Source organism: Pseudorasbora parva, chromosome 2, assembly GCF_024679245.1.
Source record: "Pseudorasbora parva isolate DD20220531a chromosome 2, ASM2467924v1, whole genome shotgun sequence".
NCBI lineage: Eukaryota > Metazoa > Chordata > Actinopteri > Cypriniformes > Gobionidae > Pseudorasbora > Pseudorasbora parva.
This window is the reverse complement of record NC_090173.1, coordinates 14,084,039-14,108,345: the sequence shown is the minus strand read 5'-3', so window position 1 is coordinate 14,108,345 and position 24,307 is coordinate 14,084,039. Positions and strand designations below refer to the sequence as shown.

At 44.0% G+C, this 24,307-nt stretch overlaps 1 protein-coding gene across 1 annotated transcript in view; it reads left to right on the top strand.

Annotated features, from left to right (window-relative positions):
- The window catches only part of LOC137048709 (uncharacterized), a 41,063-nt gene that overhangs the window by 4,884 nt on the left and 11,872 nt on the right, over nt 1-24,307 (top strand). The window contains exons 8-16 of the mRNA XM_067426930.1: nt 74-215; nt 4,110-4,296; nt 6,621-6,696; nt 10,250-10,649; nt 11,358-11,456; nt 11,772-12,929; nt 19,661-19,726; nt 21,255-21,451; nt 21,526-21,602. Of these exons, the coding sequence (XP_067283031.1) occupies nt 74-215; nt 4,110-4,296; nt 6,621-6,696; nt 10,250-10,649; nt 11,358-11,456; nt 11,772-12,929; nt 19,661-19,726; nt 21,255-21,451; nt 21,526-21,602 (2,402 nt within the window). The remainder of the gene's footprint in view (nt 1-73; nt 216-4,109; nt 4,297-6,620; nt 6,697-10,249; nt 10,650-11,357; nt 11,457-11,771; nt 12,930-19,660; nt 19,727-21,254; nt 21,452-21,525; nt 21,603-24,307) is intronic.

Here is a 24,307-nt window from a genome sequence, read left to right as displayed (position 1 = left end):
AAATGGGTTTAAGGCCTATAAAAGATTGTCCTACCATGTGTATCTTGAACATTGTCTTTTCTCCATTCTCTAGGGTACCACTGTCGTTCCTCTGCTAACATCTGTTTTAAAGGATCCAAGTGAATGGGCGAAACCAAACAGTTTTTACCCAGAACACTTTCTTGATGAGAAGGGCCAGTTTGTCAGAAGAGATGCTTTCATACCATTTTCTGCAGGTAAAGTGAAACTTTATCTCAAAGCTGTAACCATGTCTTGAACATTTTTGATAGTAATGGTCTTTGAAGTTATTCAGACAGGAGCCGGAAAACGTTCACAATGACTTTAATGAAATAAATAAACAAACTGAAAGTAACGCAGGCAACCCCTCATGGCTGCCACGTACACACATAAAATAAAACATAAACAAAACATAATGTCAATTTCCAGACCTTGTCCTCTCTAGTCCTTCACTGGTGTTGTTCATCCTTATATACCTCCCAGCTCCCTCGTGATAGGACTCGAGACCAGTGTGCCTCGCAGGTGATGCTTTTGCTTGTCCACCTTGCCACACCATTGCCCCTTGCAGCCCGGGGGGAGAAGGGTTTGTACACCCGAGACAGCGACTACTCCCCCTGGGAGCCCAATCTCTGCATCTCCCGTGTCTGGAGGTATAGACAGACGATACGAGATAAACTACAGAGACACAGAACGCGAGAGGACGAGAGAGTGGAGAGAGGAAGAAAAAAAAAATTCTGGTCCGGTTCCCGGACACACTGCCCCTTGGTCCTCAACTGACCAAGTTCTTCTTTGCGGTGCCATGTAACGACGCTATATCCTATTCTACCCCCTGGCGGCCAGCGACGACTCTTCCTTTCGAAGGAAGTAGGCAGTGGGACCCAGGCTCGCCGCTCCTCTCCGATCCGGCAGATGACAGCAGGCTTTGGTCTCTGACAAGCCACACCAACTTCTCCACTTCTTCTAGGATTCCTGCAAATCATCCCACCTTTTCCCAGGGGTATGGCACCGATGCTTCCATCTGCTCTGGGTCTTCTAGAAATCCAGCACCACCACTTTGGGCAGCCTTCTGTGACCATAGTCCTTCAATGCTGCCTGATCTCTGCAGCACTGCTAGACCCCTCGTTGGCGAGGGCTCCTCGACAGCATGTCCATCCTTCCTCCTAGGTTTTCGGCAACAATGTAATGAAGTTCTTAGATATGGGAGAAAGGAGGCGGGTACCAGAAAATGTTCGCAATGACTTTAATCAAGTAAATAAACAAACTGAACATAAAGTGGGCAGCTCCTCATAGACAGCTGCCATGCACACACATAATAGCCCAGGCCTGGTCCTCTCTCATCCTTCACTGGTGTCGTTCATCCTTATATGCCTCCGAGCTCCCTCATGAGAGGACTCGAGGATAGTGGATAAAATGCAATGTGAAATTCAAAATACAGGCACCTGTAAATAATTTTTTAATAATGTTGTCTCGGGTGGTTGCAGGAAGACAGACAAAGACTAAGATTATAGTTACAACACATCTTTAATACCAATGATCCACAACACAGGCAAACATGCATGAGCAACACACAGTAAATATGAATGTGACGATATAGAGATTGAACATGAGAGTACACCTTAAATAGGAATTCAAACAAGATGATTAATACAACACAGCTGAAACGAATTGAAGGAGACTCAGGGGCAGGATGGTTGACTGGAAGGAGACAGAACTGAAGGGTCCAGGGTGCGAGCCTGAGAAGAGCCCAGAGCAGGAATGTGATGGCAGGTGCCCAGGCCACAACCAGAACTGTCCTCCATGATGGCATGATAGAAGCAAAAGCCATGGTGGTAACAATTCTGATGCAACCAGGGCGATGTCCAGAGGAAATGATGATGATGAGTGATGGCCCACTGTGTAGCTGAAGATCAAAGGTGAGGGAGTGATGACGGCCCTGGCGTGGGGGACCAAGCCGATAACGGTGTGGGCCCAGAAGACAGAGAGCAAGCTGAGGCAACCGAGGGCGGTGGCGGAGCCTAAGGGATTTGATGAGCATGCCGTAGATGAAGGGGAAGAGGGCTGAAGCACACCGGATGGCATGCAAGTTTGCAGCACAGGTGTGGCGAAGTCTGACCCAGGTGGAGCTGACTGACTGAGCGATCCCGGTGAGCCCGAATAGCCGATGGTCCACGTTGGAATCATGGTTGTGAGGAGCATAGGCAAATTAATCTGGGAGATGGGTCAATGAGGAGCAAAGTCTGCAGATGTTGTAGGCATAGTTGTGGGCTTCTTTTGCCCATGGGAAGATTGCTCTCAGCTGGCCTAAGATGGAATTGTGGCACTGAGAAGAGAGATGGATGGACTGGTGGGAGACGGTGATGAATGGATAGAGGGAATAGCTGACGGCTGAGGACTGAGGACGAGGCTGGAGGGTACACCACAGTTGAATTATAAGGGCTAAGCCCTCTAAGATGGTATGATAAGATGGTGGGAGAGGGAGGCAGGGTGCGACTGCTGATGAAGACTCATTCGAGAATCTGCTGGCAGTTTTTCGTTGTAATGCTATAGGGCAACAGGGTTGTCTGTTGCCTTTTCCCTAGTTGCTGAGAACAGTGTTTTCATATTTTATCTATGTTCTCTATGAACTCTATGTTTTAGTGCTTGAGTCCTTCATTTTCATTTTTTTTTGTTATTATTTCCCATTCATTTCCTATATAATTAATTCCTCAGTCATATTTAATTTTTGATAGGAATGAAAATGAGGCTGATATAATTAAAGTGCATTCAATTGTACTGTTGTTTAACAACAATCTAATTGTTCAGCAGATAAAAAAGCTGTAGAGCTTAAAAAATCAATACAATGTATGAATTGGTGAATAGTATGTGATCTAGGACCTTTCTACATTGTGTGACTGTAATAGTTAATAGATTGGAAGGAAGAGGGGTCGGCTGGACTGCTGATGTATTTTTATTCTCTTTAACTCAAAGGTATATGAACACATGCACCACTGTGCAACTCTCAACTCAATTCCTCGTCGTAAACACTTCCGGGTTACTGGCATCCGGGAACTCTGTGGGCACGTCAGCAGTCCGTCTCTCTCTCTCTTTCTTCCGTCCCTCCTGTTGTTTTATAGAGGGAATGCACGTGACGTCATCGTCAGCTGGAGCGACTGTGATTAAGCCCCGCTGAGTGGCAGAAAGCCTGAGAGGCAGCATTGGTTTACAGCGCGAAAGCAAAAACTCACAAAACCAGGCCCTGCGCCAGAAGGGGGGTAGGGGAGGCTTCTCCACGGACCGCATAGTCATCGCTGTTCTGAGCTTGAGACGGACTTGATAATAGCTTGTAATTTTCTCACTCAAACCACTGCCAACTGCTGCAACTTCTGCTTTTAGAGTGAAACTGCACATAACTGCTTAAATATGTAATCCCCTGTAAGAATTCGTAATAATTGCATATTATCAGCGAAAAGGAGCTAGCAAAAGATCCGGTGTATCTGTATTTGCACTCGTCAAATGATTACATTTCCAACGTGTTTTCACCTCGGTGAGTAATGTAGCCAATCACAGACATGTTTGTAGACTTCTACAACGGAATTGGCCAATCACAGGTGTTCACAGGATACAGGATAGTTTGCTCTACTCGTGTTTTCCTCCATTAACTCCAGTCACGCAGCAGCTCTTCTGCCACTCAGCCCCAGCTGAGGGGGCGTGTTACGGCGGGAAAGTGACAGGTGTTGGTAGTTTGCGTCCAACCCACTCACTTACCGCTCGTCTCCCGCCTCTCTCTCTCCCGCTGCAGACCTCACTGAACCACGCCCCCTCTGCCACAGTGACATTGTAAAGACAGCATGTCTATTCCTCATAGCCTTGTTTTAATCCTCATTAAATTCAATTTGGAGTCTAAGACTTTGGTCTGTGACAGGTCAAGTTGTTTCATTTCTGGTGAGGACAGAGAAATACAAATATTGTCCCCCTCAAAGCCTATTGCGTTTACAGCAGCATTTTGAACAGACCTTATAAAATCTAATATAATAAAATCTCTCTCTCTCTCTCTCTCTCTCTCTCTCTCTCTCTCTCTCTCTCTCTCTCTCTCTCTCTCTCTCTCTCTCTCTCTCTCTCACACTCTCTCTCAGGCCGAAGGGTTTGTCTTGGAGAAAGTTTGGCCAGGATGGAGCTCTTCCTGTTCTTCACTTCCCTCCTCCAGAGCTACCGCTTCACAACTCCACCTGGAGTGTCCGGAGATGATTTGGATCTCAAAGGAATAGTCGGAATCACGTTGAATCCGTGTCCACACAAGCTGTGTGCAATCAGACGCTCCTGATCCATGACAATATCATCAGTCCTCAAAAGAAAAACTTGTTCCAGAATGAGTTGTATAATTCCAGCACATATTTTACTCATTCTTCTCACTAAATGTACATATGTAAATAATGACCAATGTGTCGTACCACTCCTGACTTTTTGAATAATAAAACTTCTCAGAGAAGTAAAACACTTTAATAGGAATTAAACATTTAGTTGTTAGATTATAAAACATTATAGAATATTGTTACTGTTTTCATAATTAAGTTTTCATAATTTCTACTTTTTATGTCATAAATATTTTTAATGTCATTATTGAAATTTTATTTCATAAGTTCATCTTTTAATGTCATCATTATGACTTTTATATAGTCTCTTAGAATAAACAAAACATTTTTATTATTTTTATTTTTTATTTTTAGCATACCACATTTCTCTGTTGATTATTACAAGATTATTTGATGGCTGTCTATTAATTAATTGATAATTCTTATAGGTTGCTTTATCTTGCACTTTATGGCATTTTTTTTGAAAACTTGTAAATGTCACTTCATAAATAAAATGTTTCAAGGCAAACATTGTGTGATGTCCTTACAATAGTGCACCACTAGATGGCACTCGAGCTCCTTGAGTTGTTTTATGTGAAATGAGGGGAGAGAGAGTAGGCTATGCTGAGTATGTGTGTATATATTACTCTGCTTGTTGAGGACAATTATTAAAGAGCTGAATTTGGAAGAATACAATTTCCTGTGCTCCTTGTCATGAAGACAGGACTTTTTTTTTCTTTTTTTTTTACAAGATATCCATGGCATCAGTAAGTGCTTAATTTCCTAATCCTTTATTACCTTGTCCCGTTGAGCTCGCTGCTCCACTTGTAGCATGGCTGAGGATGTTATAGAACCACATGCTCATCATCAATGCTTCTGGAGATTCCTGGCTAGAAGGCAGAAAATGGGTTTTGCTTCTTTACTGCCTCAGAGCTGAAAGGTCATGTGTGTGTATCTGTGAGAGCCCAACAAGTCAGTTATAGTTGACAGCTTTCCATTACCACACATGGAGGAGATGATGACATTACTGCAAGGTGCAACTGTATTTTCAACTATATCCTCACTGCATTCATTACACACAACAGTCTCTTCAGGTTCTGCAGGGTACCTTGTGGCTTGGCATCTGCTTCATCAGCATTTCAGAAGATGATGGTTGTCATTCTAAGATTCCAGAATGTTGCAAATTATCTAGATGACATCCTCATGTGAAGACACTCGCTACAGGAGCATGACCAAGCACTAGATCAGGGGTTCTCAACCCTGGTTCTCAAGGGCCACTGTCCTGCAGAGTTTAGCTCCAACCTTGATCAAATTCACCTGCCTGTAATCCTGAAGAGCTTAATTAGCTGGTTCAGGTGTGTTTCATTAGGGTTGGAGGTAAACTCTGCAGGACAGTGGCCCTCAAGGACCAGTGTTGAGAAGTCCTGCACTAGATAATGTGCTGCAACAACTCAAAGATGCTGAGTTGGTGCTGAATTAGAATACAGGGGATATTCAGCTGTATCAGGAACATCTATTTGCAATATTTGATGCACCTGCACCATTGGATGCTTTTCAGTTGTGTTCTTTACTTGGCCTCCGCTCCTGGTACAACAAATTCATTCCCAATTTCGCTTCCATAGTGATGCCTCTGCGTGTGTGCCTGAGAGATGAGTGGCCAGATGAAGCTCATCAAAGGTTAGCTGATGTAAAAAAGCTACTTGTACACAGTCCTGCTCCTGCACTGTGTGACCCATTTCTACTGATGCATCTGCTCACGGACAAGGTGCTGTCTTCACAAAAATATGGGTCAAAAATGTACTGTTGCTTTTACATCCAGAAAAATCACCCCAGCCAAACTTAGTGAAAAGCAGGCTCTGGCATGTGTTTGGGCAGTGGAAAAGTGGAGGACATACTTGTGGGGTCGCAGATTTACTCTAAGGACTGACCATGAAACCTTAACAACACTGCTGACCACAAAAGGGACTGATTGAGCTGGTATGCGCATAGCTTGGTGGGCTGATCGGTTGGATCTGAAAATCACACTGCAGATTGTTTATCCCATTTGCCCCTGCCTTTTACTTCCGATGCTGAGTCTGATACAGTGCCTGAGTTTGTTGCTTTACTGTTCACTGGTCCGACCGCCATATCGCAGGATTAATTTGCTGCTGCCTCTGCTCGCTGTTCTGATCTTTCTGCACTGTGCACTCAAATTGAGCGTGGATGGCCTTAATCTCCTGCTGCTTTGGATCCTGTCCTACGCCCATGTTACAAACTGATACATGAGATCAGTGTGCAAGCTAATCTTGTGTTCAGGGGATCTAGACTGGTGGTACCTGGGAAATTACGTTTGTCTATGTTCCGCATTGCACATGAGGGCCATCAGGGGATTGTGAGAAGAAAGTGGAAGAAAAAAATGCTGCCTGTCAGTTATGCCTTTCTTTGGATAAAATGGCAAAAACCTCTGCTGTTCCACTCCAACCTGTTTCTCTGCACCTCGAGAAAAACTAGCGCCAGACATTGTGGGCCCTTTTGAGACTGCTGTCTGGGACTGTCGATATGCTTTGACACTCACTGACTATTATTGTAAATGGCCAGAGGTAGCCTTTACTGCGTTTATTGCAACAATACATTTCTGAATTTCTTACCTCCGTCTTTACTAGATATGGCAACCCGACTACTCTGGTAACTGACAATGGGCCTCTCTGCAACTCACCAGGGTTTGCTGCATTCCTGAAAGAGAAAGACATTAAACACATTCACACATCAGCGTATCATCCTGCGGATAAAAAAAAAGTCAGTATATGTACCAAAAGCTCACCCAAAATTCACTCCTCCATTTGAGGTTTGAAAAAAAGTTGCCCCTTACACCTGCCTCTTCAATGATACGATGGGAAGAGACGCATACATCATGTCTTGCACCCGTGCCGAATAATTCACTGGATAATGACTAACTGGACTAACTAACAAGGCTGAAAACTTGATTCCTTCTCATGTTCCAGTGTCTGCACATTTAGTGGTTTCTGATATTTGTCCACAGGAGAAACGTTTTTTATTTCTGTTTCATGTCAATTGTTGGCTACAAAAATAATTAATTTAAAGGGTTACTTCACCGATTACCATATGGCTTTGTATCAGTAGAAACCCTGGATTTTATTTCTGGAAAATTCCTCCGATGACACCAATTGACGATATTTGCATCATCGGAGGAATTTTTGGCCAAAGGCTAAAGACTACAGCCAGCAGAGGGAGCTATTTCCGCATGTTTTCAACCTGTACATAGGGGGTGGGGTTGCACTCAAAGCTCAGCTCGCAGCTGCAGGCATTCATGTAAATGGAGCTATGTGGAGCAAAGTAAGGCCCTGTCCCAAATGACACACTTCATATGCACTTTTGGTTTTGTGAGCTTACGATGGCCGCTGCGTGCGCGTGTCCGTTAAGTCCACGAGACCGCAGGGCGTCCCATTTGTCATTTTAGGTCTCAGAAGGGTGCTCGTGTTTGCGGCCGTTATGCGCCCTCGATGCGCACTTCAGCTGAGCCCACACTGGTGTGAGCTACGCAGCGGACTTCTTCCGGGCTTTGACTGGCAGTCAAAGCGGCATTATGTCGTGAAAATGTGGACTCAGAGGAAGACCGTGAGGGTTTAGGGTGTCATTTGGGACAGGGCCTAGTGATGGGTAGACCGAGGCTTCGTGAAGCCCTGAAACAGTTGAAGCAAATGTGCCGAAGCTTCGAAACAACACCCGACACCCGTCTCAATGACGGCATCTAGTGGTCACTTGCGTATATTGATCTGAAATAACCTTGACCTTTGTAAAAAAAAAAAAAAAAAAAAAATGTTTTTAACGTCTGACATCTACTTGTTTTTGTAACCTTTAGCCTCCTCATTGTAAATAACTTTATTTTTTTATTTTTTTCATGAAAAATTAAGATTAAAAATAAATATTAAAAGAATTAAAGCCACAATGTGTCATTTGTTACATAACATTTTTATCCAAAATATGAATTAGTCTGCTGTTGAAGGACTTAGTCGAATATATATATAATTTCTCCAGCCTTTGAATAAATCCTCTCCTAAGGGACACTTTGTTGCTAGCGAGTGTAACTGGCGGAGAAATCACGTTCTGATTGAAGCTTGTCCCTCTGCAGCTACGGTAACCCCCTGATGTCACCCGGCTAGCCGTGAGTGGCTAAATAACTCATTTGTGTCTGGGCCAGTTACTATAAAATTGCTTCCGGGTAATCGTGTTGTGTTTTGCTGAAGGTCCTGGGCAAAGCACACGCCAGGTAGCTTTACCACAACTAAGCAGAAGTATCAAGAAGTTATGTAGGGTTGTGAAAACTGGCGCAAAGGGCTGTTTTTTTCCGTATGTCAACATTGAGGCAGATTGCTCCTGCTGTTTTGCCTTGCCTGAATTAAGTTCTATTTCTTTTCTTTATTGTGTTTATTTTGCTGTAGCCTTTTGTGACAGTGCAGTAAACGAGATGGCCATGTTTAACTTTTACTTTCACTTTTAACTGAAAGGGTGGAGTGTTTAATTAATGACGGAAAGGGAAATGGAGGCAAGAGCTATTTAAGCAGGTAGATGGACACGTCACAAGGTATGCTAGTTGATTCATGAGAAAGAGAGTGAAAGAAAATCGTTACCGTTTGGAAGGGAAGACGGCTTGTGTTTGAACCGATGCGTTACCCATGCAAGCTGTCTGATGCGATGTTGAATCCGGAGATTCCCTAGCGACGCAATTCAAAGACTGTCTGCTGTATGGCAAGCTGTTCACAAGAGTCCAAAGTACGTTAAACTTCCTTCCTGGAGTCTGGTGAAGTTCAACTCTACTCTCCCGTTACGATTCCGTACGCCAAAATTGGTCAGTGTGCCCCACACGCAATCTCACATTACACTCGGTCAAACGCTATCAAATACACACACATTCCATTCACATCCACACATTGTTTTTTTTTTGCTTATACTCATTTTCTGATTGTTCTAAGTTTAATGCATTACAGGTTATCTTTAAGATTGCATGTTGTTTTGTATTAAACCTGCAAAATGTGTATTCAATGTTTTTTTCTCTTCCTCTTTTGTTTTATGAAAAGTTTGGCGTGTATTTGGACACACAAATCTGCCAGTGTTGCAGTTGAGTGTGACTCAGCAGCGAGGATTTCGTCTATTGTTTTATTTATGTGAACTGGGATCTATTGAACTGTTACGTGGTGAATATCTATATACTTTTTATTGTTTTGTTTTGTTTTTTTCAATACGTCCCCCTTTTGAATATGTTATGGACAAAGAAATAAATTCCATTGAAATAGAAGCTTGTTTTGTAATCTTTTGTAGTCTTTTTTGTTTTATTTGTGTAATCAGTGGTTTTTATTTGCTATCCAGGATTATTTGATTTTGTCAGTTTAAAGAACTGTCTGGTGCCCGAAGGTTGACATTTTTTTTTGGAAAAATAATTCATTTAATTTAAGGGCAGCCACCACCACTGTTACAGAGTGGTGCCCGAACAGGGACTTGAACACTTAAGTGTGAATATTTTTGAATGTGACTTTACCTTAACTTTTGAATTTGTTATTTAAATTATTTTTCTTTTGAAAAGTTATTTCATTTGGAAAGTTTTGAATTAAAGTGTGGGAATCCTGTTTACCACACCTGAGAGAAAAAAATTAAAACCTTTGACCCTGAAAATTTTTGTGATCTGTGACTAATTACCTTATCTTATGCTTTTCACATTTTTGTTTTGTTTTTTGATGATTTTTTTGAGACACTAGCAAAATACTTTAAAAAGTGAACTACTTTTTTTCATGTGAAAAGTAATATACATTATATGAATTAACTGACAAACACAATACTGATTTGCAACACTTTTATTACATCATTTATTGATATCCTATTGACTTTACATTATGTGGCTACCCCTAATTGGCCCCCTGTGCACCATCCAGGAATCCTACGTTCCAAACTTCTACCACACAGCCACCCAGTTCAGCCGCATTGTGCAGCCAGAGCCAAATGCGCAGTTTGTGTCCTCACCACTTGGTGGCAGCACCCCAGCTCAACCTTTCCGACAGGAACGGACACTTCCAGAACCCATGCAGTTTTGCACTCCACCACCTGGGACATCATTTCCAGCTGTTGCTTTACCACCACCTTCTTCATCTTCAGGAGTACAGTATGACCTGTCTAGAACTCTCCCAACACCTGGAAGAGGGATGAGTCAACTTACTGTACAAGCACAAAGTAACTGGGACCAGTTGCATGATTTCATGACCAAACAAGAGAAAGCTGTAACTGAACTGACCATAGTCACTAAGGAACTAAAGTCCAATTCATCCAGCCACGAGAGTCAGATCACTAAACTTGCTGGAAAGATGGATGAAATCAAGCAACAAATATCCACTACCTTACCCACAAACAAGCAAAAAGCATAAACTGAGGCAGATCAGACAATTAAAGCTATAAAAATGATGATGACTGCAGAACTCCAAAAGGTAGGGAATACTTTAGTCTCAGAAGTGCGCTTCATGGTGCAACAGTTGCAGTCTGAGTTTCAACAGGACATTCAATCAGTTCAACAGCACTCTCAGAAGGATTCTGATCAACTGCTGAAGAAAAGTAGTCATTTGACTTTACTCACTGATAAATTGTCCACAAACATGAAAGAACTGCAAACTAAAATGGAAGCAAAGTTTGATAGTCAATAAAAAAGAATGACTGACCTGAGTGGTAAAAGTATTTCTCTTCATCACCCCTCATCTCCATTTCCATCACCATTACCAGTAACTCCTTTAGCAGCCCCTGCTACTGCTGGTAAAAGTGACCACATCAAGCTGACATTTCCCACGTTTGGAAGGCAAGCTGATGACCCGGATCCTTTGTTGTATGTAACACGATGTCAAGACTTTCTTGCTATACATCCTCTAATGGATTCTGACATCTTGGCCACTTTCAGGACAGTTTTATATGGCACTGCACGTGACTGGTGGGAAGTAGCAAGATCATCTGTGACAACATGGTTTGAGTTTCAGTCTGTTTTTCTTGCTGCTTTTCTAGCTGAGGATTACGAAGATGAGATGGCTGATCGTGTCCGCCATCGGATGCAAGGAGAAAAAGAGTCCATTAGGGATTTTGCTTTTACCTATAGAGCTCTCTGTAAGAGGTGGAAACCAAGTTTGACTGAAGCAGACATTGTTAAATTGATCCTTAAAAACATAAAACCTTACCTTGCTAGTAATCTTCGCAGCCATGTAACCACAGTAGAAGAGTTGGTTTGACTGGGTCACCAGCTAGAGAAAGACCATGAACAACAGAAGCAATGTGATAAAGCTGGTTCCAAAACTGTTGTAGCATCACCCAGAGTAAATACTCCTACACAACCTGCTGTACAATGTTGGCGATGTAGAGGATTTCACACACCAGGTACATGTCCTCACTTTAATTCTCCAGCTCAATCACCCCCGCTTTCAGGTTATCAGCCACCTAGTAACAAACGGAATTTCCACTCACACAAGCCGCCTGGCCAACCCTCCAACAATTCAATGTCTTCTACAACTACGAAGGAGTCTCAAACACCCCCAAATAAACCCATTTCCACCATTACAGCTGGAAGTACATCTACTCCTACCAATCCTGTCAGCATACCTCAACAGTTAATTGTGCCTGTCAGTGTTGGCTCATGGAAAGGGAAAGCCATCGTCGACGCGGGTGCAAGCTATACCCTTATCCATGAGTTTCTTTGGAAGAACATTGCACAATCACCCCATGATTTCCAACCCTGGACACTTGGACCTTTGTATCTTGCTAACGGTGAAGCAGAGGTTCCTCTTGGATGGCTGAATGTCTCCATTAGTCTTCATGACAAAGTATTCACCATACCAGCTGCAGTTCTATCCCCCAAAGCTCTGGCATATACCGTAGTCCTGGGTCTGGATTTCATCTTCTTTAGTGGTTTACAGTTAAATGTTATTGAAAAGAAGTATACCTTCAAATCTACTCCTGACATGGAATATCCATTCCAACCAGGCTGTGCAAGTGTACCTGAGAACAGACCTAGAAAAGGAAAGCATCAAGGCAATACCAACCAGAGTATCTCTCTCTTGAGTTCAGTTCCTCCCCCTCAACCCAAATTCACATTTAACTCCGCTGACATAGACATAAAATACTTTATTGACAATGCAGTGAATGAAGCCCACTTACCAGCTGATGGAAAATGCCAGCTACGTCAAGTTCTGGAGGCCAATCCAGAGGTGTGTGCGCTCAGACCAGGTTGCACTGATGTTCTTCAACATCGTATTTATCTCACCCAGCAAGTACCAATAAAGCGACGACCCTATCGCATGTCCCCTGCCAAACAAAGTGTTGTCGAGAAACAACTGGAAGAAATGTTGAGTACAAGCATTGTGAAACCTTCTCATTCAAGTTGGGCCTCACCTGTTGTTCTTGTCCCAAAAAAAGATGGGAGCCTCTGGTTTTGTGTAGACTACTGTAAGGTAAATGCTATTACAGAAAGTGACGCATACCCACTGCCAAACATCACAGAGATCTTGGAATCTCTTTCTGGAGCTGCTATATTTTCTACCATTGACCTGAAAAGTGGTTACTGGCAGGTGACCATGGACCCTGAAAGTACAGATAAGACAGCATGTATTACACCATTTTGGTTATTTCAGTTTAATGTTATGCCATTTGGATTAAAAAATGCCCCAGTTACCTTCCAAAGATTAATGGAAACTGTTTTGAGTGACCTACGTGGTCACAATTGTTTTGTTTATATTGATGACATCATCATCTATTCCCCAACTATTGAACAGCACTTCCTTGACATCCAGAGTGTCCTCCACAAGCTGCAAAAATCAGCCTGACTATCAACCTTAAAAAAAGCAAATTCTGTATGCAGGAATTAGCGTTCCTAGGCCATGTTGTGAGTGTTCAAGGCATCTCTGCCGATCCCAGCAAGGTTTAGGTTATTCGTTCATACCCAGTCCCAAGAAACCTCAAGGAGGTCCAGCGATTTCTTGGTTTAACCGGATGGTACCACCGGTTTGTCCCATACCTTTCCCAGATTGCTGTACCCCTCAATGCCCTTAAGAAGAAAGACACTCTGATTTGTGGAGAAAAAGAAAGATTATGCAGGAGGAAATTGTTGGAGAGACAGAGGGAGCCAGGATTGTGTTCTGCAAATACAGTTTTAGGTAAATAAACAATTTTGTAATGTGCTGCTGCTGCGGCTGATTGTGCAAATGTTTGGGCTTTGTTTCTGTTTGATAGAATTGTAAATATATCTAAGAAAATACGGATATTCTGCTCTATAACTCCTCCCTGAACCTCCCGCTGCCCTGTATCTCATGCTCTCATTGGCTGTCGGTCATCGCCGATGTCATTTTCAGTCAGAACACAGTTCACACAGCAGGAGTTACAATCGCCGACAGGTCCAGATATTTACCATGCCAAATATCTCATGGGCGTCGCCGACTCGTTGGCGATTCTCTCTGATTGTGTCTTTGATTATTCACGCCGCACGATTGTCACTCGCATGCACCAGCACCAATTTGCCTATGATTTCCAGCATTTGTTGGCAATTTCGCAAAACCCGTCGGCGAGTCAAAATCGGGGCAAAAATTGGACAGTGTGAACTAGGCTTAAGACGCAGTAAAACAAGCGATCACATAATCATATGCATATGTAAAATAACGTGATCATCATCCTTAATGGTCCACTGAAATCAAAATTTAAGTTTTTTAGCTTTTAGTATGACTGTGTTAGTCTTAAAGTTATAAATAAGCTGGTATGTTCCAAATCTATGACACAATTTGCATTTAGGAGATATAAGCATTCAAAATTTACAGTCTCCCACTTCCGTTAAAACGAATCTCAGATTTTTATGACATCAGCGCAGACTTCACTTTCTCATCAAATCTTCTGTCCAATCAAAATGCTTTCTACAATTAAATCCCTAATTGTAAATCAATTAGGATCTAATTGATGATTAATGGATCACAATGTGCATCTACACTGCTGAAGTTGCAGCTGAAATCGGTCAGTTGTTAACACACATTTACTAATTTCTACATGGTGAAAGGCACATAGCACACTATATATGTGATAGGAAACGATTCAGTGTAAATATGCTTTCATTTGAGGCGAATGAAGTCTGTTTTCACGTTAGTTTCACACACCACAGCCGCGCAAACACCCCAACGGCTCTGGTCTAAATTTAGACTACGGACACGAGAGCAGCGCGGATCATATGCGCGAGTCCGCGCAAACAAACATATCGACCCATTTGAGGTCTGCACAGAATGCTGCATTTCAAAGCGATATGGAGGAGACTGTGATGGTAAACAGTTAGAGGAAACTGTATATTAACAAAGCGCTATTGGCTGTTTCAAAAAAGGGGAGGAGCTGCTAACAGCTGAATCCGTTTCAGGGGGAAATTACGTCAACACATTGAATAATGCGACGCGTTCCAAAGCACTTCAGTGGACTTTTAAGCACCATAAAAAAACAAAACTATCTAATGTTACTGAATGAAATGTGGACGTGTTGATGGACTCGATCTCATCTGTGTTTGATAACCGTTCTGAATCTGATCTGGAAACAGTCTTTCACAAAAACATGATTCTCTCAGATTTTTTTGTTCAAAATGTTGGTTTTTATGAAACTTATTCCCATATTCAAGTGTTAATAAAAAAAGGAATGCATAAAGCTAGAATAAAACGTTTTTTTGTTTAAAAGAAGAGGGTCAGCTCTTTATTTTGATATATTGCATGCTCAGATATTCATTAAATTATATATGCTATGGGCTATCACATTTTTGTGAAAATTTTCAAAGATTTAAAATGTGCATATAGTATCCTAGAGTAGCAATATGCACACTGAGGTACTTCTATGCATGTTTTATTGGTGAAAAGGGTACTAGTATGTCCTTTTAAAAGCACTGGGTAGGGGTGTAACCCCGGCATCCTGGCCAAATTTGCCCAGTGGCCTCTGTCCATCATGGCCTCCTAATGATCCCCATTTATACGATTGACTCCTCTCCACCAGTAAGCTGGTGTGTGGTTGGCATTCTGGCACAATATGGCTGCTGTCGCATCATCCAGGTTGTGCTGCACATTGGTGGTGTTGTCGTTGCCATAACGCGTTGCTATGGGTGGCGTGTGTTTTGCTAGACTGTTCATTCTGAACACTGCGTCCTCTATATTTCTTTCTTTTTGTTGTAATTATGCTCATTGTAAAAGTAAAATACAATAAGTTTGTATCAGTAATCGCGAACCAGATGGGTCATTCAGTGAACACCTGTGGGTCAACTGCAGGAAAAACAATCCAAACAATCACAAAAGTTATGCTATCATTGGTTGCGGACAGCGTAGAATGGCATGTGGACGTAATCACCTGCTTTTAATCGCTCTATGTTCTATAACAGGGGTCCCCAGACTCGGTCCTAGAAGGCCACTGTCCTGCAGAGTTTAGCTCCAACCTCAATCAAACACACCTGAACCAGCTAATCAAGGTCTTACTATGTCTTATAAAGGCATTGATTAGTTGTTTCAGGTGTGTTTGATTGAGGTTCTGAGAGACATCAGTTTGTCTTTCCCATTCTGACATTAGCAGAAGATCCCACCGGGTACCACTTATCTCCACTATAAATAGGAAAAAGAGGCTACAATTTGCACAAGCTCACCAAAATTGGACAGCTGAAGACTGGAAAAATGTTGCCTCGTCTGATGAGTCTCGATATCTTTTGAGACATTCAGATGGTAGAGTTAGAATTTGGCGTAAACTGATTGAGAACATGGATCCATCATGCCTTGTTTCCACTGTGCAGGCTGCTGCTGGTGGTGTAATGGTGTGGGGGATGTTTTCTTGGCACACTTTAGGCCCCATAGTGCCAATTGGGCATCATTTAAATGCCACGGTCTACCTGAGCATTATTTCTGACCATGTCCATCCCTTTATGACCACCATGTACCCATCCTCTGGCTACTTCCAGCAGGATAATGCACCATGTCACAAAGCTCAAATCATTTTACATTGGTTTCTTGAGTATGAAAATGAGTTCACTGTACTAAAATTGTCCCCATAGTCACCAGATCTCAACCCAATAGAGCATCTTTGGGATGTGGTGGAACGGGAGCTTCGTGCCCTGGATGTGCATCCCCTAAATCTCCATCAACTGCAAGATGCTATCCTATCAATATGGGCCAACATTTCTAAAGAATGCTTTCAGCACCTTGCTGAATCAATGCCACATGGAATTAAGGCATTTCTGAAGGCGAAAGGGGGTCAAACACAGTATTAGTATGGTGTTCCTAATAATTCTTTAGATGAGTGTATGACAGCCAGATCAGCCTATCACGTTCATCTCAATGGTGCATCAGTGGGGAGACACCCTTGGGTAACCCACTTCCTTCGTGGTACTCTGAGGCTAAGACCCGCGGCACATTCAAGGGTGCCGGCTTGGGACCTGGCTATAGTATTAGAAGGCCTGACTCTGGCCCCCTTTCAAACCTATTGAGGAGGTGCCAGAAAAGTTCCTTATGCTGAAGACACTATTTCTTCTGGCTATTTCTTCTCTTAAAAGAGTTGGAGATTTAAAGAGTTTAAGTGTTGTCTGTTGCTCCCTCATTTCTTGAGTTCGCACCGGGTATGGTGAAAGCTTTCTTGTTTCCGAAAAAAGGATAAATCCCTAAAGTTCCCACCAATGGGGCAGGGCCAATAATGCTCCAGGCCTTCTCTCCGCCTGCTTTTCATAATCCGGACCAGGAAAAATTAAATCTGCTCTGCTCTGTGAGGGCACTAGATGCTTACATCCACAGAGCTGCCCTGTGGCGTAAGTCTGATCGGCTGTTTGTCTGTTTCGGGTCCCCAAGTAGGGGAAAGCCTGCATCTAAGCAGACCCTAATCAAGTGTATAGTCGACGCTATTTCACAAGCATGAGTCAGCCGGCCAAACTTAGTGTATTACCAACAGTAACCTTGAAAACAGTGTTCCCAGCTCTTTTCAGGTCATTGACCAGCTCCTCCTGTGTAGTTCTGGGCTGATTTTTCACCTTTCTTAGGATCATTGAGACCCTATGAGGTGAGATCTGGCATGGAGCCCCAGTCCGAGGGAGATTGACAGTCATGTTTAGCTTCTTCCGTTTTCTAATGATTGCTCCAACAGTGAACCTTTTTTCAACAAGCTGCTTGACAATTTCACCTTAGCCCTTTCCAGCCTAGTGGAGGTGTACAATTTTGTCTCTAGTGTCTTTGGACAGCTCTTTGGTCGTGGCCATGTTAGTAGTTGAATTCTTACTGATTGTATGGGGTGGACAGATGTCTTTATGCAGCTTACGACCTCAAACAGGATAATTTAGGATAATATATGTAGTGAAGGTGGACATTTTAAAAGCAGACTAACAGGTCTTTGAGGGTCAGAATTCTAGCTGATAGACAGGTGTTCAAATACTTATTTACAGCTAAAATACAAATAAATAGTTAAAAAATCATATTGTGGATTTTTTTGTTTTGTTTTTATATTATGTGGACATGCACATATGATGACAATTTAGACACCTCCATATTTTCCAAGTGGAAGAACTTGTTAAATAGTAGGGTGTTCAATTACTTATTTTCCTCACTGTATACAGGCATTTGAGAGTTAGGTGAGTATTGAGTATTGAGTTTCCTCGATAAGGGAACATCTCAGGTTACGAATGTAACCATGGTTCCCTGAGAGGGAACGAGACACTGTGTCGCCTTGCCATAATCCCGGCACGCCTATGACCGGCTTGTTCAGAAGCTTAGACTGTTTGTTCCAGGGATGACATATATAGTTTCCTGGTCAATGACGTCACCAGCCCGTAACCTGAGATGTTTTTCTGTTACAACTAACCAGTCTTGTAGCCATGAACTACTTGCATGTAAAATATCAATAAAAACACGTAATAAAAAGAATTAAACTTTAAGGAATTTAATTAACTACAATGAAGGAATTGTCAGAAGTAAAAATAAATAAACTTTCTTACATTGTTAACCATAACTAGTTAGTTTTTCTGCTGATGGACTCTTATTTTTACTTTAGCTCAATCACACGCAAATGCATATAAATAATACAATATGCCAAAAAGAGTTTTCTATTTATAATGCGTATAAATAGTAAGAGTGTGCAATGTCGTGGAATGTATACGCTAAAACTCATTTTGGCGTGTCTATGGCACGCTGTTTTTCGCGTACATATGACACGCATTTTATGGCGTATTATACATACGAACCCCCCACCCCACCACCCTAAACCTACCCAAGCGCGTGTCATATATACGCCATAATGTGCGTATCATATGCACGTGAAAAACAGCGTATCATATGCACGCCAAAATGAGTTTTGGCGTATACATTCCACCATGGGCGAGGCTAGCCCCATTTTAGGGGTGCTTCAGCACCCCTAAAAAGGAGCTCAGCACCCCTAAAACTTGGAGTAATAAATTGGGTTATTTAAATTTTTTGTTAGTCTTTTACACGGTTAAATAATGTCCAAAACATACTCCGTAGTTTGTGGTTTAAAATATATGTGTTAAGGAGGAAAATGAAAACATCCCCACATAGCAAATGGTGTCATCCTCTTCTCTTCTTCTACTTCTCCTCTGTACCTGCACCGCTAAGCACAACCGTCATCCAGCGCGAAACACACGCAGAGTGAGAACCCATGATGTAACGTTAGTGTTGTGATCGGTTGAAAGCTGTGTCTGACGCTTCTTTCCTTTTACCTAGAGTTGTTCCGATTTCGAAACCATATCGGTGAGTACTGGAGTCAGTATCCTGAATCACCATGGTGATACACCTATAATAAGTGTTTATTCTCTGACTAACGTTACTTTAGTCCGGCGGGTCGCCGCCGTTGTGGAGTAGCACAGGACCTGGGTGACTCGTCCATAGTCATAAACGGAGAGAAGTAATGCCGGTTTCAATTTTCTTCCGCAAGACGCATGCAGTTCTGTTTATTAACTGCTAGAGCGTGAAACAAAAACAGAAGCGTACGCGTGTCTCTGTTAAAGTTTATCGTTAATTTGATACTCATTTTAACAATCGAGAGTCATGTAAACATGACGTCACGTGCGTCTTTTCTGGTCAGTCGTCATGGAAACATGAAGCCCTGGCGTTTGGAGTGAAAAAACTCAAGCTTCTCATGTGAAATGAATTTGTCATTTAAATAGTTTCTAAGCCCAATAATAATAATAATAAAGACATTTAAAATGACACGCCTCTGTGTGCCTTTTGATCATATCCTTAGAATCTGTAAATGGTCTCATGGTCTCATTTTTGTGACATGACAGACTGACCTCAACTCCTGCCTACAATATATTTGTGTATGATTGTCAGTTCAAAGGGAAAGAGAGGGAGATGGCGAAGGAGAAAGGGAAAGGGAGAGCATGCAGGAAGAATCAGGTGAGGAAACAACAACAATAAATTGACATAGTGAATAGTGGCAAGCAAAACAGTCCTGTTTATGTGCGTGTACTCCTATACAAACGCATTGGCATTAAGAGATCATATTAATTTTTTTTTGTAACATTATTTTACACCACATTTTTTCATAATAAAGGAGGAGGAAAACAACAGGGAGAGTCCATAAGGGATGAGAGGGAATTGACTAGTGAAAGAAATGAAGAGACTGAGGGAGGGCAACATAGAGAGCACCCAGCAAATGCAGCAGAGACAGAAGAGAGCTGTTCAGACTTAGGGGATAAGGACACTGGTCCTAAACAGTTAAAACTGTCTCAATACCCTCATACTCAGTTTGGCACACAAAAAAGAGCCTTTCAAGAACAGTGGTTCAAAAGTTTCAGATGGCTGGAATACTCAGCTAGACAAAATGCAGCTTTCTGCTTTCCTTGTAGGCATGGGCGAGGCTAGCACTTGGAGCAAGAAATTGTGTTATTTAAAATTTTAGTCTTTTACACGGTTAAATAATGTCCAAAACATACTCCGTAGTTTGTGGTTTAAAATGTATGTGTTAAGGAGGAAAATGAAAACATCCCTGCATAGCAAATGGTGTCATCCCCTTCTCTAGGGTACTTGTGTCTCTAGGTTTGTGGCAGTGGGGCTCATTGGGTGCTCAGCACCCCTAAAGCTCTGACCCTAGAATCGCCCCTGCATTCCACGACATTGCACACTCGTACTATTTATACGCATTTATGTGTGATCGGGTTGCTATATCAATGCAATGAAGAAAAGGAGGAAGACCCAGATGACCCCAAATGACAGACACTGGCCAGAGAGGACTCTGCTTCCTGTCCCCAGTTCAGTGAGGGCTCTGCCTCCTGTCCCCAGTCTAGAGAGGACTACATCCCTTGTTTTGAGTTCTGGAACATGACTGCAAACCAGTGCACAAAGCAAGGTCCAGAAAGATTTGAATGAGCGAGTTTGGCGTGGAGGAACTTGACTGGTCGGCACAGAGTCCTGACCTCAGTAGCCAGGTGAGTAGCCAGGCAAGCCAGGTCTTCTCGTTTAAAATCATTGCCTGACCTCACAAATGTCATTCTAGAAGAATTTAAAAAAATTCTCATAAACACACTCCAAAACCTTGTGGACAGCCTTTCCAGAAGAATTGAAGCTATTATAGATGCAAAGGGTGGGCCAAGTCCAAATCAAACCCAGCAGATTAAAAATGGAATATCAATAAAGTTAATGTGCATTTAAAGGCATACATCCCAAACATTTTGGCAATATAGTGTACCATAGCTATTATTTAACATGCATAGTGGCTGCTTCTGTGGCCTTGGCACTTGAATACTATTTTATTCACCAAAGGGTGTCATATATGCATGCTGTTGAAACCGGTCTGTGTTCATTCATTCGTTCTCATGGCTACCTTGTTTTGAATGATGAATACTCGATGGATTTACTTGAAGTTCCTCCCATATGTATTCATTACAAGGATTTGGATGCATCAGAACATTTGTGCAGCCTTGAAAAATGGCTGTTGTTGAATCTATGCTGAATGTTTCCAGCACAGTTACACTGCTAGGTGCTTTTATTTTGTTAACAGTTTTATATCGACTTTCCAGATCTCAGAAAGAGGGGAAAGAGCCACCGGGACCTAAACCTCTGCCGCTGCTGGGGAACCTGCTGACCCTTGACCTCACGAGACCCTTTGACAGCCTTTGTGAGGTAAGAGCTTAATATAGACACATTTAAACGACAATAGTCACATTTTAACAGATGTCTTTATCTGTGTCCTCAAGCTGTCCAGAACCTATGGGAATGTTTTCCAAGTGTTTTTGGGTCCTAAAAAGGTTGTGGTACTAGCTGGACACAAAACGGCTCGGGTTATGTATATAACCCTTGTTCCCTGAGAGGGAACGAGCACTGCGTCGAAACGCTTTGGGGATGCTCCCTAAGCATCAGCGAATCTGAAGCCTGAATAAACACTAGTCCAATCCGATTGGTCGTGCGTGATGACGTCATTGTGACGGCGTACCCGGAAGTATAAAAGGGGGGCCGGCGCATAATGGCGGCAGTTTTTTGCTCTGAAGCATGCGCTCCAGGCGTGCCGAGGTGTGGCGGTACGACGCAGTGCTCGTTCCCTCTCAGGGAACAAGGGTTATATACATAACCCGAGCCGTTCCCTTATCGAGGGAACTTCCCACTGCGTCGAAACGCTTTGGGGAACGAGTACCCACTAGGCCACACCGAGGGTAGCGCCTGTCCTAGTGTGAAGCCGGAGACCGGGCACAACTAGGGTTGGAGCACCCTCGCGCCAGGCGTCGCAGGGAGATCCAGGCTATAGAACCTGATAAAAGTGTGTGGAGTAGCCCACCCCGCCGCCTCGCAGATATCCTGCAAGGGGACCCCAGAAAGGAGGGCCACCGAAGAGGCCATGCCTCTGGTGGAATGTGCCCTCACGGCTACAGGTGAAGGCAAACGGCGCACCTGATAAGCCATGGTTATTGCCTGGACAATCCAGTTACTGATTGTCTGGGTAGACGCAGGCAACCCCTTCTTGGGTGAGCCAAAACACACCAACAATTGTTGAGATCTCCTCCACTGTGCGGACTTCGCCAGATACACCCTGAGTGCCCTGACCGGGCAGAGTAGGTGAAGTCTCCCCTCTTCCGCCGTCACGTGAGGCGGAGGATGAAATGCCTGCAGAACCAAAGACCTGACCACCCTGGATGGGACCTTAGGCACATAGCCCGGCCTAGGGTGTAAGATGGCCTTCACTCCACCCGGGGCAAACTCCAGGCAAGTCGGCGTTACTGCCAAGGCCTGGAGATCCCCCATTCTCCTTAGAGAGGAGATGGCGAGTAGAAAAGCCACCTTAAGGGTCAGATTTTTCGGTTCTGCTGACTCCAGTGGCTCGAAGGGGGCCTCAGCCAACCCCTCGAGAACCACTGCCAGGTCCCAGGTTGGAACTCTGGACTGAGCCACAGGCCTCATCCTCCGAGCCCCACGGAGAAACTGTACAACCAACTGGTGCCTACCCAGAGGCCCATCACCCAGAGGAGTGTGGAAAGCCGCAATGGCAGCCACGTACACCTTGAGTGTGGACGGGGTTAGGCCCGCAGAGAAGCGATCTTGGAGGAACTCCAGCACTGAAGCCACTGGGCAGTTAACTGGGTCCACCTCACACCCCCTACACCAAGTGGAAAACACATTCCACTTGAGGCTGTACAGTCTCCTTGTGGACGGAGCCCTGGAACTGAGTAAGGTCTCTACCACGTCTGCCGACAGGCCAGCCTCTAGGTACCTGGCCCCCTCAGGGGCCATACCCAAAGGTTCCAAATCTCCGGCCGGGGGTGGAATATCGTCCCCGCCGCCTGAGACAGGAGATCCCTCCTCAGAGGAATCTGCCATGGATGACCTGCCAGCAGGGCTATGATATCTGAGAACCAAACTCGCGTCGGCCAACGGGGTGCTACCAGAAGTAGACTGACCCCCTGCCGACGGACCCTCTCCAGGACTCCCGGGAGCAGAGCAATCGGGGGAAATGCGTACAGACGCAGCCTCGGCCACGTCTGCACCATGGCATCCAACCCCAACGGGGCTGGATGCGTGAGGGAGAACCACAGTGGACAGTGGGACGTCTCTCGAGACGCAAACAGATCCACTTCCACTGGGCCGAACCTCTCGCATATGGCCTCCACCACTTCGGGGTGGAGCCGCCACTCCCCGGGCCTCAGCCCCTGCCTCGACAGGATGTCTGCTCCCTGATTTTGAACCCCCGGGACATACATTGCCCTGATGGACAACAGTTTCCCCTGGGACCACAGGAGGATTAGATGCGCCAATCTGCACAGAGGGCGCGATCTTACCCCTCCCTGGCGATTGAGGTACGCTACGACAGCCGTATTGTCTGTCCGCACCAGGACATGTTGGCCGCGGAGGTCCGGGAGAAAAGCTCCTGAGAGCTTTGTAGACCGCCATCATCTCCAGGCAATTTATGTGCCAGGAGGAATGACGGCCCTCCCATGGGCCCCTCGCAAAGCGGCCGTCCATGACCGCGCCCCAACCAGTGAGGGAGGCGTCTGTTGAAACGGATTTCCGGCAACAGGACGCTCCCAACACTGGCCCCTGGGACAGAAACCAAGGTTTCTTCCATATGACTAGGGAACGAAGGCATCTGCGCGTTACCCTGATCATACGAAAAGGATTCCCTCTGGGGGAAAACCCCTTGGTTTTCAACCACCACTGGAGGGGTCTCATGTGTAGCAGGCCGAACGGTATCATGTTGGACGCTGCTGCCATGTGCCCCAGCACTCTCTGAAAGTGCTTCACAGTGGTGTGCTTAACAGTGAGGCCGAAGGGAAGAACCCGATATTGGTACGCCTCGCCCCCGAAAGCGAACCTCAGGCCTCCTGTGGGCAGGAAGGATGGAGATATGAAATATGCGTCTTTAGATACATCGTGACGAACCAGTCCTCGGACTGGATCTGACTCACGATGGGATAATGAGCATCTTGAACCTGAATCTCCTCAGAGAACGGTTCAAGTACCTCCGATTTAATAATAGACGCACCCTTCCAT